Source organism: Rhagoletis pomonella, unplaced genomic scaffold (genome assembly GCF_013731165.1).
Source record: "Rhagoletis pomonella isolate Grant_MI unplaced genomic scaffold, Rhpom_1.0 Rhpom_scaffold_00001, whole genome shotgun sequence".
Classification (NCBI taxonomy): Eukaryota; Metazoa; Arthropoda; class Insecta; order Diptera; family Tephritidae; genus Rhagoletis; species Rhagoletis pomonella.
The window spans coordinates 31522774-31537933 of NW_023458555.1; the positions used below are offsets into that span (position 1 = coordinate 31522774).

General features: G+C 35.5%; 2 protein-coding genes across 5 annotated transcripts in view; one reads left to right on the forward strand and one right to left on the reverse strand.

Annotated features, from left to right (window-relative positions):
- LOC118742763 (G protein-activated inward rectifier potassium channel 3-like) overlaps positions 1-15160 on the forward strand; it is a 210450-nt gene that overhangs the window by 4973 nt on the left and 190317 nt on the right. For 2 of the 4 annotated variants that reach the window (XM_036475094.1, XM_036475120.1), the window contains exons 2-3: positions 1728-1897; positions 10104-10439. In XM_036475094.1, coding sequence (XP_036330987.1) covers positions 10156-10439 — 284 coding nt within the window. In that variant the 5' untranslated portion in view covers positions 1728-1897; positions 10104-10155. Of the gene's footprint in view, positions 1-1701; positions 1898-10103; positions 10440-15160 lie in introns of all 4 variants that reach the window. The other 2 variants (XM_036475103.1, XM_036475111.1) reach the window with 2 other exon arrangements.
- Positions 5721-7583, reverse strand: LOC118744120. The gene has a single exon (XM_036476892.1). The coding sequence runs from the start codon at positions 7581-7583 to the stop codon at positions 5721-5723; it is 1863 nt and encodes a 620-aa protein (XP_036332785.1).

Below are 15160 nucleotides of genomic sequence, written 5' to 3' on the forward strand. Positions count from 1 at the left end.
AATACATTTGCGCTTTTCTGAAATACATTTGAGGTTTTCTGAAATACGTTTGGCCTTTTCTGAAATACATTTGTGTTTTTCTGAAATACTGTTGGAAAAGGTGTAGTGTACGGTAAATTTTATGCCCCTAAATCTTAAAAATTTGAAGTAATAAGCTTCTCGCGAAGAGCTGTTCAGCCAGTTGCTTATACAATAGATACCCATAATCTGGAACAGGTACACAATTGTGTGGGACTTGGTGTCACAATGGAAGCTAAACTTAATTTTAGCCTTACAGTCAACAAGGCTAAAGGTGTACTTGTATTTGTGAAACGATGGTCAAATAAAAATTTAGTGACCCTTACATCACTACAATCCTGTTTACAACAATAGTTAGGCCGATTCTGGAATACGATTAAGACATGATGGTATCAATTAAAAAAACAATTACTACTTTTGGTTTTAAGAAATTTCCGGGATTATCAATATAATCTTGCAGCTTATACACAGTCGCAGGGAAATGCTTGGTACAATTTCCATAGTTCTATTACTGACAAGCTTAATTTCTAGTCCGCTTCTTCTGGCTGAAGTTAGCCCTAATATTCCCCCTCGTGTATCAGGACACTTTTGCCCCATATATCTGAAAGTTTGTAAAACTAATTTTGAATTACACGAGCCACTCCGTTGCTTATGCCAGGATTTTAACTCTCATTGCAGCACATTTGATATATTAGATTATCTTTTCAGCACTAAGAAAGCGATACTATCCTCTCTCAATAAATGATTGACTAACATAAAGACATAATAATCAACTGATGGATTTTATTCTGACCTGAATCGTTTTAAATTTCGACTGTTAACAAACTTCTGCCTTTCGTGACTCGGCGCAAAACTTGAAGAAAAAAAGTTCCGTACGACTGCGCCCCTTGTGCGGATGGGCGGCATGAAGTTGCAAGATTTAACCCAAACTTTTATTCTGGTAAAATCATGAAAAGTGTGAAACGATGAGCTGTTACACAAAAGCAAAACAAAAAGTTGTACGTTTTTTTAGTTGGTAGTGAAAAATATTAAAGTATTATCGTAAATATTACCGTTTCGTATGTGATTTAATGCTCCCGGCTAGCAATCAACTATTAATTTATTGCTTCCCGTTTGTTCGGTTTCTTTCTTTTTTTAATTTGAAAGAAAACTGTTTGACGTTTTTACAGGAAAAATACTTTTCTGTGTTCTCGTACTATTCGGTTGTTACTCACTTTTTAGTTTCACTCCAGAGAGTAATCTTGCTGTTTGACATTTTTAAAGGATTTTACACGAAAAGTATTGGATCAGAGCTAATAATAAAGGTGCACCTAGAGCAACTGAATGTATTTCTACATCGTAAAGAAAATTTTTAAAATACTGTCGTTTCAATTTTTTGGCGATTATGGCTTGATATATTGCATGCATTCTTCGTAAGTGGTTACAAATAAAAAAGTAAAATAAATCAGTTAAACTTTTATGAATATCAAAAATTTGTTAAAAAAGGCGTTTAAAATCTGAAGTTAATAAAAAATTCCAGCTTTCATGATACATATATTGTGTTATGGCAAACTAGTAAATGCTTCAAAATATGAATAACCGTTTTTTTGGTCAAAAATACAGTTCCTAAAGGGCATTTGAAAATTGTGAGTGTGCAGCTTTTCTTAACTTTACATTTTCTATACTTTGTGAAAACCTCAAAAGAGTATGTAAATTCGTTTGTCACATAGTGTAATTAATAAAATTCAAATGGACGCCGTTAATTTAACTGAAGTGTATCTTTTTCAATGTCATTTCATTGGTGTGGCATTAAGGTAAATGCGTAATTGAAGTATTTGTGCTAATATTGAGTGTGATTTGTTCTCCACTTGACTTTGGGCTTAAGGCATTTGCTACACATGTAAGTATTTAAAAAATGTAGCTAAAAGTATTCTAATATATAGTATAATACATAAATGTACATACCCATGAATATATCGATATAAAGTAATTAAATATATGAAACGGTTACTTACCAAATGGAATAAGCAAGCATTTTTTCGATATAACCATTTTAATGCAGTTCGAGTCGTTTAAAGAAACTGCGTCAAACTGCGGCAAATTTTGGTAGGTAACCGTTTCATTTACTTTGTACGCGGCAACACTGTATGTGAGTCGTAACAACTTTCCATTTCTCTTGTCTGCTTTCCGCTGCCGGTTTCTCCTCTCCTCCTCCTCCTCTTCTAGCAAAATGAAGCCGAACATACGCTATCATTGAGTCGTCGTTGGCAGATAACTTCTTCGCGTGGGTAGAGTCCTTAAGTTTATCTATAAAATGGTTTGACAATTTGATCCAACTGCCAGGGTGGTCAGTGTTTCTGAGGGTATTCTTCCTGTAATCACCCTTGTTACCGAAATGCATTAATGCCATTCGGGTTACTCGAACTAGTAGATTTTAGTCACATTTTACGATAGGATTGCCTTACTGCGGGTATATTCTAAGGCCCCTACTCCCCTCCAAACAATAACATTTATTCTCATGTTCTCATGGGCAGATTTTTATGATTACAAATAGAATCTTACCTTCTGTCAGTCCAGTTGATATTCATGATTTCTGGGTCTCTGATAACGATTCCTTAATATACCTGGTGTCACGTATCCACTTTGATGGCTATGAAACAGTGTACGGTGAACTTCATGAAGGCGACTTTTTTCAATGAAACGTCTGGCTCTCACCATGACCATCAACAAATCACAAGGTCAGTCGGGGGCAGTTTGCTGGACTTGGATTTGTAGGTATGTACAGTATCGGTCATATCTATAGCACGCCATTTCCAAGTGATATTATGTGCCACTTATGTTTATTTATTTGTTTTTAAGAATTTTCAATTAAAATACAGTTCATTCTCAGACAAACCCCATATAAACCCAAGTGTAACAATTTGTAGAAAACTACAAAAAAGTGTAACAAATTTTCACCTAAATTTCAAACTTTTTTCTCGGAAGTGTTACAATTTTTTTGAGTACACAGTTTTTTAGCCCCTTCAATTTTAGTCTGATAATGGTCTAATAAGGTGTTGCGGATTTCTTCCATATACAAATAAATTGAGTTTATTCATTATATGGAAGCCAATGCGACAAAAAAAAATTCTAAAAAATAAACGGTAAGTCGTAGCCGCTTTAAATTTGCACATTATTAGACTAAAATTGAAGGGGATAAAAAACTGTGTACTCAAAAAAATTCTAACACTTCCGAGAAAAAAGTTTGAAATTTATGTGAAAATTTTTTGCACTTTTTTGTAGATAAACATAAGTGACACACAATATCACTTTGAAATGGCGTGCTATAGATATGACCGATACTGTATGTCGCCTGCTCGCGTGTCAGCAAGTCATAATCTTTGTTTGTTTATATATGGTGGAACAACAACAAAGTTAGTGAGCAAATACGAATAGAAGCGTGTATATGTGCTTAGATAGTTTGGGGTTGTTGACAACAGCTAATCTGCTCTTTTACCCGAATGTCAGGTCACTTGTCCAATTTGGTGAATTCCCCTAATGTTTCCTATTAAACGAAAATGCTATAGGATTTGCTACTTGCTACATAATAATGCTTGAAACACAATACCCGGCGAACAGCGAAGTTCGCCGAATTAAGCGAAGCCGTCGTTCACAGTTCGCCCTGCTATTTCGTGTACTTTAACACCATTAGAGCGGTAGCGAAAACAGCAGATAGCATTTCTTTGCAATACTAATTTAGGTGATCATATTTCGAAAAACGAAACCATATTTGGAAATGATGAAATGATAGCAAATGTAAAGAAAAAACGAGGAGGAATTATTTTATGTTAAGCCAGATTTAACGAATCGATCACTATATTGCTGACAGCGTGAATTTCGCTGTGGTGAGTTCGCCGTTCGCCGACATTGTGTTTCCACGGTAAGTATGTAGATGTGGTACCACAGAGCTTTTAAAAACTTAATTAGTTTTCTACTTTTGTAAATAAACCACCGTTAATCATAAACGACTACTATTTATAGTCATTCATGAAGAATTACAAACTCAAGCTAAGATAGTTGCAAGTCTTTTATAAGACAATTGAAAGACAGTCGGAAAGATACTTTGGAAGAGTTGATTATTCTGGCACGAAAGTCTTACCAAAAAAAGCTCACTTCGCAGTTTTCAAGGTGAAAAGCTCTTTTCGTATATCATTTTGCTCCAACAGTTTCAATGACCGAGTGAGTAAAGCGCTGGTGTGCGATTCTAGAGATCACAGGTTCGAATCCTCGTACTTGGGGTTTTATTTTATAATTTGATTTTTTCTTTCTTTATTTTAATTTTCTTTTAATTTTTAGATTTTTAAAGATATATATTTATTCTATATATTTATTCAATTTCGTTTAAATTTTAGAAATTTATTTAATTTATTTTTATACGTGTTTTTTAATTTAGTTTACGTTTACTTTTTAGATCTTTTATTTTTGAAAGAAATACATTTTTTCAATTTCATTTAATTTTTCGATACTTACTTTATTTTATTGGTTTAATTATATTTTATTTTAATTTAATTTATAGATTTCTTTATTTTAAAAAGAAAAAATGTGTTTTAGTTATGTGTAATTAAGTTTTTCTGTTAATTTTGCATTCTTTTTTATTTTTAGATCATTTTGTTTCAAAAAGAAAAACTGTTGTTTTTATTAACTTAGTTTTTACAAATTTATTTTATCATTTTCTTTGCTGTAATTAATTTTTTTATTTAACTTTCTTTTAATTTAAGTCTTCATCGTTAAAAAAAAAAAATATAAAAAAGGAGGAGATTATCAGTTCGTCCGAATATTTATTATTTTTTTTTATGTATGTTACCGCATAACTTTGGACCACGTCAACCGATTTCGATAATTCTCAGATATGTATTATGGCTTTATGTTAAATTTTTCTTTTATTTATTTCCTTTATTTTTTACTTATTCCTCTAGTACTATTTTAATACACATAAGGTTAACATCTTAGTTGCTCTTCTAGGCTTAATAGCCAAAAGTGATACCCGCCGTTTCGAGTATTCGACAGATTCTTAACCCATTCAGTAAAAAATCAACCGTTGATGCTAAAAATTTGAAAATTTATGTATCGGACTGTTAGTTTTACCGTTATTCATCACCCATTATATTGCACAATCGTACACTAGGATTGTAAAGTAGAAAGTGATATCAATTATTTTTATTTTTTTTTTTCGAAAAATGTTTCAAAACCACGGATAATAATTAAAAATGTTTGCGAATCTCAATTCCAACGAAAATAAGTGAAGTTTTTAATACGTTACACTTCTATGGACTTTTGTTATACTTTTCACTTTCGTGAAAAAACACTGGCAATCGCATGAATATATAATTTAAAAAAAAAAGTGGTATAGAAGAACAACAAAAGCTCTTATTTGCTGGAAAAGAGCTTTAAGCACAAAAAAAGTTTCTCCAATATATTGGACGCTTGTACTGAAAGGGTTAATACTATATGTGTGCAGTGTAATTATGGTTTTCGACCATCATCAGAATATCTAAATAAAATTTAAAATCACATCGGCAGCTAGTTTTACGGAAATTCAAAATGTTGTTCCTTCTTCAAATTTTATTCAGGGCACTTATGTTATCATTGCGGTTAAACGGCGCTTAATCCAGTTTTTTTTTTTTATGAAACTCACATGACAATAAGCATGCGCAAATTTTATACTGCATGCAGGAAAAAGCAATTTATTTTCCAAATTTTGTTATCTTACGCATTTTTTGCAATAAGGCTTTAAACGCTTTTCGATATTTGTTCCATAGAATCTCCAATACAAGGCAAACACAGGCTAGACCTATTAACACACCTAGTCCTGTCAATATTCCATGTAGATCCTGCAGTTTCACCGGCTCGAAACCCGGCTTTTTATTTCGATCTTCCAGGCGAAACCAATGCATCTCCACTAATTCCACAAAGCTGTGTCGCCGCCAGTGTTCCACCAGCCCAGCTTCATGTAGCTGCTCTAGAAATTCATTTAAACGTTGTCGATGCACTGAACTCTCCTGCAACGGTAAAACCATTGGATAATTTTCACCAAAGCACATATTGGAAAAACGAAAAAGCGGTCGTGAGAAATATTTCTGTTGCTCATCGTAAATGGCCCAAATGTCGGTCACCGGAAAAGCATAGCGTGTGTCCAATGAGTCGCGTAGAAATACATATTCGGTAAAGTTCGTGTAAACGGTGAAATTTTGCATATATTTTTGAATATCTGAATTATTCGCAGCGAACGACAAATCTTCACGCGTAATAGCCAATTTGATGCCACGTCTCAGTAGCTCTTCAATGGTGTTGATTCTCTGGCCGATGGGCGCATTTATGGTGAAACTTTGTAGATATGTTGTGTATGTCGTGCTGACAATGACACCCGCCCACGAAATGGTAACGCTGATAATTTTCTGAACAGCTGAAACGCGCCGATTTGTCCAAAATGACATGCCCATCAGACCTTGAAGCACCGAAAAGTTGGGCATGTAAGTGATCAATGACAGTGGTTTCTTATTTTCCCAATGCGATAAAAGTGACCACACAACAGAGATGAATAAAAAGCAAACACAAAATAATATTTTGATTGTTTTATCTAGGATTTTATAGTAAAATGTGGACTTGGGCAGTGGCTGTTCGATGGGCACCATCAGACACCAATCGCTGCGTTGGAACACGACGGAGTAACTCAAGTCACGTTCATTGCTATCTATTGGCACCAATGAGCCAATGTCATAGGAATTATTTTCGAAGAGTTCAATCAGCTCAGACCTGGTGAACATCTTATGTATATTCAGTAAAGATTCTGTGTACTCCACTGTGGCATTGTGATGTGTTGCATACTCGGCAATGGCTCGACCTAAAAAGCCGCTGAGTGTTGCATTTCCATTTGCCGGTGTGTAGGTGTAGATTTGTGGATGAAAGGAAGTCAAGACCAAACGCAATGGATGTCCATGCATATTCTGCAAATGTTTGGGAAAAATGCTCTTGTAGAGCGCTGGTAGCGAGCGTTTAACCGCTTTGGGTTTGGGAAATATTCGCAAAGTCCAGTAGGTGCGTTCCATCACCGTTCTATGCGGCTGTAGAGCAATTACATTCGTAGCGCGATTCTTTTCACATATTTGAAGCATTAATTCGACATAAGCGTCGCTGGCACAATCCTCGAATAGCAGAATGAGACGAGATTGTCTATTACGCCAAAGGCGTCGCCAGAGTCTTTTCAATAGATGTATGTCCAACTTAAAGCGCTGCTTCAGTTTGGCGATGGAGAGCAGTTCGGCGTTGAATCGTTTGGTATAGCGGTGAATGGGCGGCGTTGTGTCCAGATGCAACAATGGCTGGCTCAGTGCGTTGGAGAGCGTGTATAGTATTTGTGAGGACTCTGGCGTGTCAGTTGGTTGCACGCTTTGATTACTTTCAGCATAGCTTGTGTAGAGTATTGTATTCACGCGTCTCTCCAACGAAGTGGCCAACGTAATATTTGTTAGTGTTTCGATGAATTCTTGACTAATTGCTGACCATCCAATTATGTTGAGCAGCGCTGTAAGATTTCCGAAGTTCCGCATATTTTTGTCCAATTCAATTATTTATCGCGCACGCAGTTGTAACTTAGACTAAGACTTGATTTACTAAATCTCTGAAAAATGCAATGGTAACAATTGTGAATGCGAAAATGCAAAGAAATTACTTTTTTGCATGCGTCAGCAAGGATTAATGACATGAAATTAAATTGTGTACGGTACCCGATTGAGATGCCTCGAATTAAATAAATATTTAAGCTATTTAATAGTAAACGTGTAATTGCTTATAAATGAATGTGTAGACTTGAGTATAAATAAAGTTTTATAAGGCCGGAGTTTTTGACAAAACTTTTACGTAATACTTCGGGATACTTCGGGATAATTCCGCGATACTGGATGCCTAAAAAAAATCTTCTAAAATATTAGTTAAAATTGACATTTTTTGTTAAATATTAAAAATCCAAAAATCATAGTTTTCTTGCTCGAACCAACTATGTGTTAAGAATTTGGAATTTTCTCTAGTTATATTTAACTTAATAGCCTTATGGATGACTAAATTGATTTATTTTTGTTGTGTAAACATCTTAGCTTGCGGTATGGGTAAAATTTGCACAAAGTTTTTAAGGGCTTCATGTGCAACCCAGCAGGAAATCCATAATTGCTCAGGAATATTACGAAATTAGCTTAGAGATATTTAGCGACTGATTCGGGATCGTGTCGGGACCGTTTCGATACCTGTTCAAGACTATTTTAGGGCCACTTAGGTACTTAGTCGGACCATTGCGGGACTGATTCACGACTATTTGAGGACCATTTCGAGACTAATTCAGGACTATTGCAGGCTCATTTCTGGATTAGTTCAAGAATATTTTGGATCTAGCTCGGTTTCATTTGCGGTACCGTTTTACGAATTCTTCAAGATCATTTAGGTACAAGTTCACGACCGTTTTGACCGTTTCGGGCCCGGTTCAGAACTATTGCAGGAACATTTAGTAACTAGTTGGGGACCATTTTGGGATCGTTTCGGGACCGTTTCGGAACTTGTTCAGGTTTATTTCAGGACCTTTTCGGGATCAGGTCGGAATGTTTTCCAGGTCGAAACGTTTTCTATTAAGGAGACAGTGAGGTACATAAAAGAGAATGTACCCGCGAGAACGCAGGTGAACATCCTCTCTGATTGCCATGCGGCCATCCAGACTCTCTCTTATACCTCTGTGAGATCTCAACAAGGGGATGAATGTAGGAGAGAGCCTATATTTCTGATTAATACGAAATTACCCTAATGTGAGTCCCGGGACATAAGGACATTTACGAAAACGAGGCAATGTGTCCCAGGCAGGGGACATGGGCGCCTAGCTCAGGAAGATAAAGACAAAAATTACCGAAAGTTATCACTCGAAGGCCAAGCAGAGTTGGAACTCCATATGATCTTACCGGATTAGCCGGCAGTTCTGGGTGTCCTATGACACACTTAAAACCAAAGCTCTTAGGAATGAGCTAAAACATGTCTACAAATTTATTGCAGTGTGTACAGGGCACTACCCCGTTGGGGTACATCCGAAAGGATAGGACTGCCCTTTAATAGGATTAAGTTTAGGATTAAGATACAGATTAATATGATTAAACTCAAGATTAAGGTTACGATTAAGATTAAGGTTAAGAGTAAGATTAATATTAATATTAAAATTAAGACTTACATTAAGATTAAAACCAGGACTTAGATTACGATTAAGGTTAATACCAAGATTACTATAAAGATTAAAGATTAAGCATAGGTCCCGTGACATCATCGCGAGGCACACCGAAAATTTGAGGAGAACCCCGGCCAAGCCCATCTAATATGTGCTGCATTTGTGTACATATTTTTAGAAACACATCCATACATATTATACTTACGTATGTGTGTGTGTATGAGAGTATGTATGAGTATTTCATTGCACATCCAAATACTTGAAATAACAAATTTGTGTAAAATGCCATCAGCAAATATTTAACTTTTTTACCCATCCACAATGGTATTTATTTACATTATAAGCAATTAAAAAAGTAAAATAGCTTACTATGGTACAACAACAATGTTCGTAATGATAAACACGTAGCCAAATGAGGTATTTATGCAATTTTCGTTTTTTTTTCACTTTTGACGTCTTTCACACTTGTTCGACAAAAACTCATAGACAGAGGGGGGGGAGAAATGTAATTTCATTGAGCTCATACATTTTTGTTTGTCTGCAGTTGTTGTGGTTTTCTGTATTACAACTGTGAATTGAGTAAATATTTGTGTACTTGAGTGCAATTTAACATACATATGCAATGAAGTGTCCACCACCAATGAAAGTCATCTATGAATGTAAAACAAATCAAAAAAAATAATTAAATAAAAGTAAATACGTATAAAAAACTATTTCATGGCTTCATTGTAAATTCAAAATAATGATGGACTTATTAAGAGAGTAATTTTTTGAATTTAAGTATTTCGCATGCCTGCTAGCTATTTATTATTTTAAAGCCAGTTTATGTTATTTTTATGTTAAGTTACTTTTTGTTTTTTTCCTTTTATTACAGCTCTAGTATTTGGATATAATTATATATTTCCCGTTAACGAATTCGCTTCAAAATGCGCTTCACCATATTGAATACGATGCAACCCACTTTGGTTGAGAAATCTTCTTCGCCTAGTTTTGACAGCTATTCAGCCACCACACCCTTGAGTACATCATCACCACCACCGCCACGACCACAACGTCAAGTCACCATTGAAGCAGAGCCTGATTCGCTTGATAGTGTTATTAGTAATCCACAGTCGTATCCAATAACAATCGTACCAAATCGACCGGCTAGTTTCTATGGTTATCCAACAACAAATGGTGGAAAGACTTTCTGTCGTCAAGCGAGTACCAGGTGAGTTCAATTACATAATTATATGTTAATATTTTCGTATACTTCCGCAGCCAAAATTTTAAGCGCAAAATTTTCCAAAATTTCATAAAAATCTGCTTATTGCCAAGTTGATGTTCGGAATTTTTATTTTGAATAGAAGAAAATAAGGTACAAGCTGGGAAGAAGAAAGGTGTCAACGTCATTGAAAATCTTGAAATTCCGGTTACGCTAGGAAAGCAGCGAAAAAGGTGGAAGATGGTAGCGAGACAAAGATAGAAAGAGCCTGTTTTGCTGCCACCGGCTCTTCTTCGGTCCCGAAAGGTACACCTTTGAAAACCAATAATTCTTTACGGTCTTCTTCTTTTTCTTGTATGGTACTGTAATCGCCTAGGAGACTTTGGTCGAGCCTAAAAAAACGCGGCTGTTTTTCTTTCAGAAAATCTAGAATCTAAGCAAGCTGTAAATTTTCATAAATTTCGAAATTTGGGATTTATGCGAATACGAGACCGTTATGCGGCGGCTAGTTTTGACCAAAAGTGGTAGGTAGGTTAGGTTATTTTGCGAAGCCGTGTATGACTGCATCTTCCTTTTATTCAGAGGCAAGTTTGATTTATAGCCGGGGGTTATTCAAATCTATCCCGGATGAAATTGTAGAAATCCGATGCTTTCACTTCCGTTATCTCTGTCAAGTTGGTAAAAAAGCGTGATCCTAGGTGCTTGAGTCGTTTTGTCTGGACAGCTGCGCATCAACATAGAAAGTAGTAAATCGATTCATCCTCTTCTTCATTCCGTAAGCTCCTGCAAAGGGAACTCGTTGGTATACACCATCGTTGGAGCAGAGTGAGGCAATATAAAAGTATCCTGCGGCAAGAACTCCTACTGCGTCAAGAAACCCTTTGATCTTAAAATATGCTCAGTTCTTTTCTTGTTAAGCCTGGTCAATAACGGTCTAGACATTTCACAATCATCTCGTTGATTCCATATATCAGTTGTTGCGACTCGTAAATTTCCTCTGTAGGTCACTAATTGGTGGTTGTAGAAAATTGTACGCCTTGCTAGTTGGCATTTCCAGGCCGGGTCTTACCATCTAACTGAATATTTCCTTCCCTTCCATACACCCAGAAACCCAGCAGGAAGCGGCCGAGTGATGCTAGCATTGCGCAGAAATGCCGACCATTTATTGACTTCACTATTTTGGATTCGGGCGCACCTTAACTACTCAAGATCTCTGCGTGCCCGTGTTCGGTCTGCTTCCACAATTTTGATTCGCCTAATCTTAGGCTAAATTTTTTGATTTGACTAAAACTTGTCCTTCCCGTCAAAGGGTCGGTAGGCCTGAAGCAATTTTAGTGAAACGCCTTAAAATAGAGGAAAAACTTCACTCTTTCCGGAGTGCTTTGCTTTAAAATCTCTCACAGATTTGGGATTTTTTTTTTAATCGTGGCACTGGTAATCAGACAGGCGCCAATGACTTCCACTATCCGGATCTCTTTATGAGTTTATCTTAATCAGAGCTTAATTTTGATTCATGGATATTCTTTAAGCAAAAGCCACACGTTTTTATTCCCTATGAAGATATGCTGTTGTATTTCAAACAGGAGTGTCTGTAAACTTTAGGGCCATAAACTTTATCAGCGAGAAAAATTCCTGTGTACAAACGCAGCTACGAGGACCCGTACGACCTCGTGCATTTTGTTTAATATCAGTGAAGTCGCATATCAAGCGATGGGTCTGTACTCAGCCTCCTGAGATGGGTGTACTTTAAAAAAAAATAAATAAACCAAGTCTGGGGTCTTTTAGGCTTCTTTATGAGAAATTTTTCTCATCTTTCCACACCACAATTGTTTTTAGTTTGCACCGAAAACAAAACGCATCGCATATTGCCGCATTCTTTTGGGAATTTTCGCCTACTATTCCAACCAAGTGCAACGAGTCCCATGGATGCCGAGTTCAACTCCCTGTTCAGCGAAGTATCGTCGTACATCCTGCAAACATTCAGCATACAAAACACTCTGTCCCATTTATTAAGTAAGGGAAGAAAATTTCGAGCGATGAATGCTGGCCAAATAAACGTCAAAATTTGCACCTAGCACCTTGGTTAGTCCAGCCTCGTTTAGTACGAATTAGTTTTCCAATCCAGTTATTTCATGTTGACAATATGGAGCCTAAACTCTTCCAAATTTCCAAGTAATTCAACATCCGAAAAATCCGACTGAAAACAGCTACGTTATGTACTTTTAATAATAATTTACTTGATCTAATTTCTAACCACCAGATGCGTATTTTTACACGCTCATAACCATATATAAAGAGCTCATCAAACACGATCCACTTGAGCGCCAAAATGATAGCAAATAGCTAAACGCTTTGGTCAATATTAGCGGCCCATGTTTGCAAAACAACCTTTGTCTGTGCAATAGCTGCTCGCTTATATTGTTTTCCTTTAAAACCGTGTTGAATATTTAACTATATAATATTGTTTATTGATTCACTTTTTATATTCTTAACAGCATTAAATGGCTATTGAAAATAACTTTTCTGTAAAATTTTAGCACCAAAGTAATCAATTTCACAAATAAGTTAAAAGATAAACACAAATACGCTGCTAAATAGCCTTTTAGCAACTACGCTTGTTCGCGTACTAAATCGACTATATAATACATTTCCATTTTTCTTTGACTTTATGCTTCATTTCGAGCACCTTGCGGATTGAAAGTCAGTCGAGTGCACGCGGCTTTGGGTGGTGGTACGCATGCGCCGTTTACTAAGTGGAAAGCCTGTGACTAGAAAATACTATTTGGTGAAAAGTGCAAATTTTGTGAAAGTCATACATTTGAACATTTGATTTTAAATAAAATTGTTTAATGCCGTCTTGCCGTTCGTCACATTTTGTATTTACTCTTTAATGGCAAGGATCTTCTTATTGGGAATATAATCACAAAATGCAAAATCAGCAGTGTGAAGTGCAAATGCTAACTGAGGCCGAAGAAGTGGCCTTGGAAAAGGAGGATCCGAATCCTTTAACATATCAATGGAAACACCAGTATATGCGTGGCATATCTGCCTCAAATTCACAGGCAGGCGTCTACTATGAAGCGTTGAAGGGATCGAGTCCCTCGTTGGGCAGAGGGTATGTGCGAGAAATAAAATTATTATTTTTTGATTTTAAAATCAATTGAATGTTGGAAAAAAAAGAAAGCGGTGATTCGTACTTTGCCACTAAACAACAGCCAGAGAAAAATTTTCCCTCTAATCACAATTTTAGTTATTAGTTTTTTGTTTTGGAGGAAAAGTGATCACAATTATAAGTCCGAATTTTGCGGACTATATTAAGTACGTATGTATTTATATAGAATATTTTTTTTTTTTGTAAAACGCCTTAAGGGCACATGTGTGAATATTGATTAAATTGCGAAGCTAAAATGGTTTTCGTAATTTTTTTTATGAAAAATAATTTTTTAAATTAAAGTACATATGAAAAAAATTTGGTAAACAAATTTTCTGAGAAAAAAAAATTTCTCAAAATTTAGCTTCTAATTTTTTTATTCCGTTGTCGCGCAATTTTCCAACGCCGTCATAATTCTGTTGACATGGAATATTACCTTTCTCTTATTAGCTCGGGATGTAACTATGTAATATTGATGCGCCTAAAAGATGCAACGATTTCTATTCTCAAGTTACATAACTGATGACAGTACGGATGGCAATTGTAATAGGGAGGTTTTAGTTTTTTAAACTATAATTTTTTTACATACATATATGTATATGTAGCATTCCAGCGCAATTTGCGCACAATTCGGCTTTTCCATTTTTTTTCATAATGGTATAGTACTAGCAATTACGAAAACCCTTCCAGATTGTTTTAATTTGCGTTTTCCAGAAACTTTCCAGTTATCGGTTTTGCCGAAAAATTTGAGAAAAATGGGCCGGTGGATAAATTTTTTTTTTTAAGAAATGCAAAAATAAATAGTTTTTAGAAATCAACATGCCGATTAAAAATTTTAAAATTTCATAGAGATACGGTTTTGAAAATTACTTCGGTTTTAAATTCCAAATTGTTTTGAGAATGAATGAAAAATTAAAAAAAAAAAAATTTTTCTCAATCGGTCCATTTTTTAAAGAATGAACTTTTTTCAAAAATCGATATCTCGAAAACAGCTCGATAGAAAAAATTTAAAAATTTAACAAAGAGCAACCAACCTAATATAAGAGAGCAAATTTAGTAATTTATGATGCCAGCAAAAGTCCTTCAAGAGCCCCAAAAAGAGTCTGAAATGAATCGCACTATATGAGGCCAATATAAGTCCAATATGACTCATATTGAGCCTCATTTATTTAAGCTGATAAAAGTCGACTTTCGGAGGAAGGGAAACACCCTCATTTCGGACTCTTAAATGAGCTCATTATGAGCATAAATGCTCCGAAATAGGTCTCCCTAAAGACTCATTTATGACTCCAAATGTTTGCTGGGTACCTTCTTTTTTCTACAATGTATCGAAACTGTATTAAATGTCATTTGTATGAATGTAAAATGTGTGCCTGTTTATCTTAAGTAACTTAGTATCTATGGATGATTTGAACTTGATCTACTTGCGAACAGATATGTATGTATATGCCTATATTTTTACGATGTAGAGATTACACAATTGCTTCCTTATCAGCAAAGAAAATAAAATTTGCTCCGATGATGACAAACACTTATAACGGGTGATTTTTTTGAGGTTAGGATTTTCATGCATTAG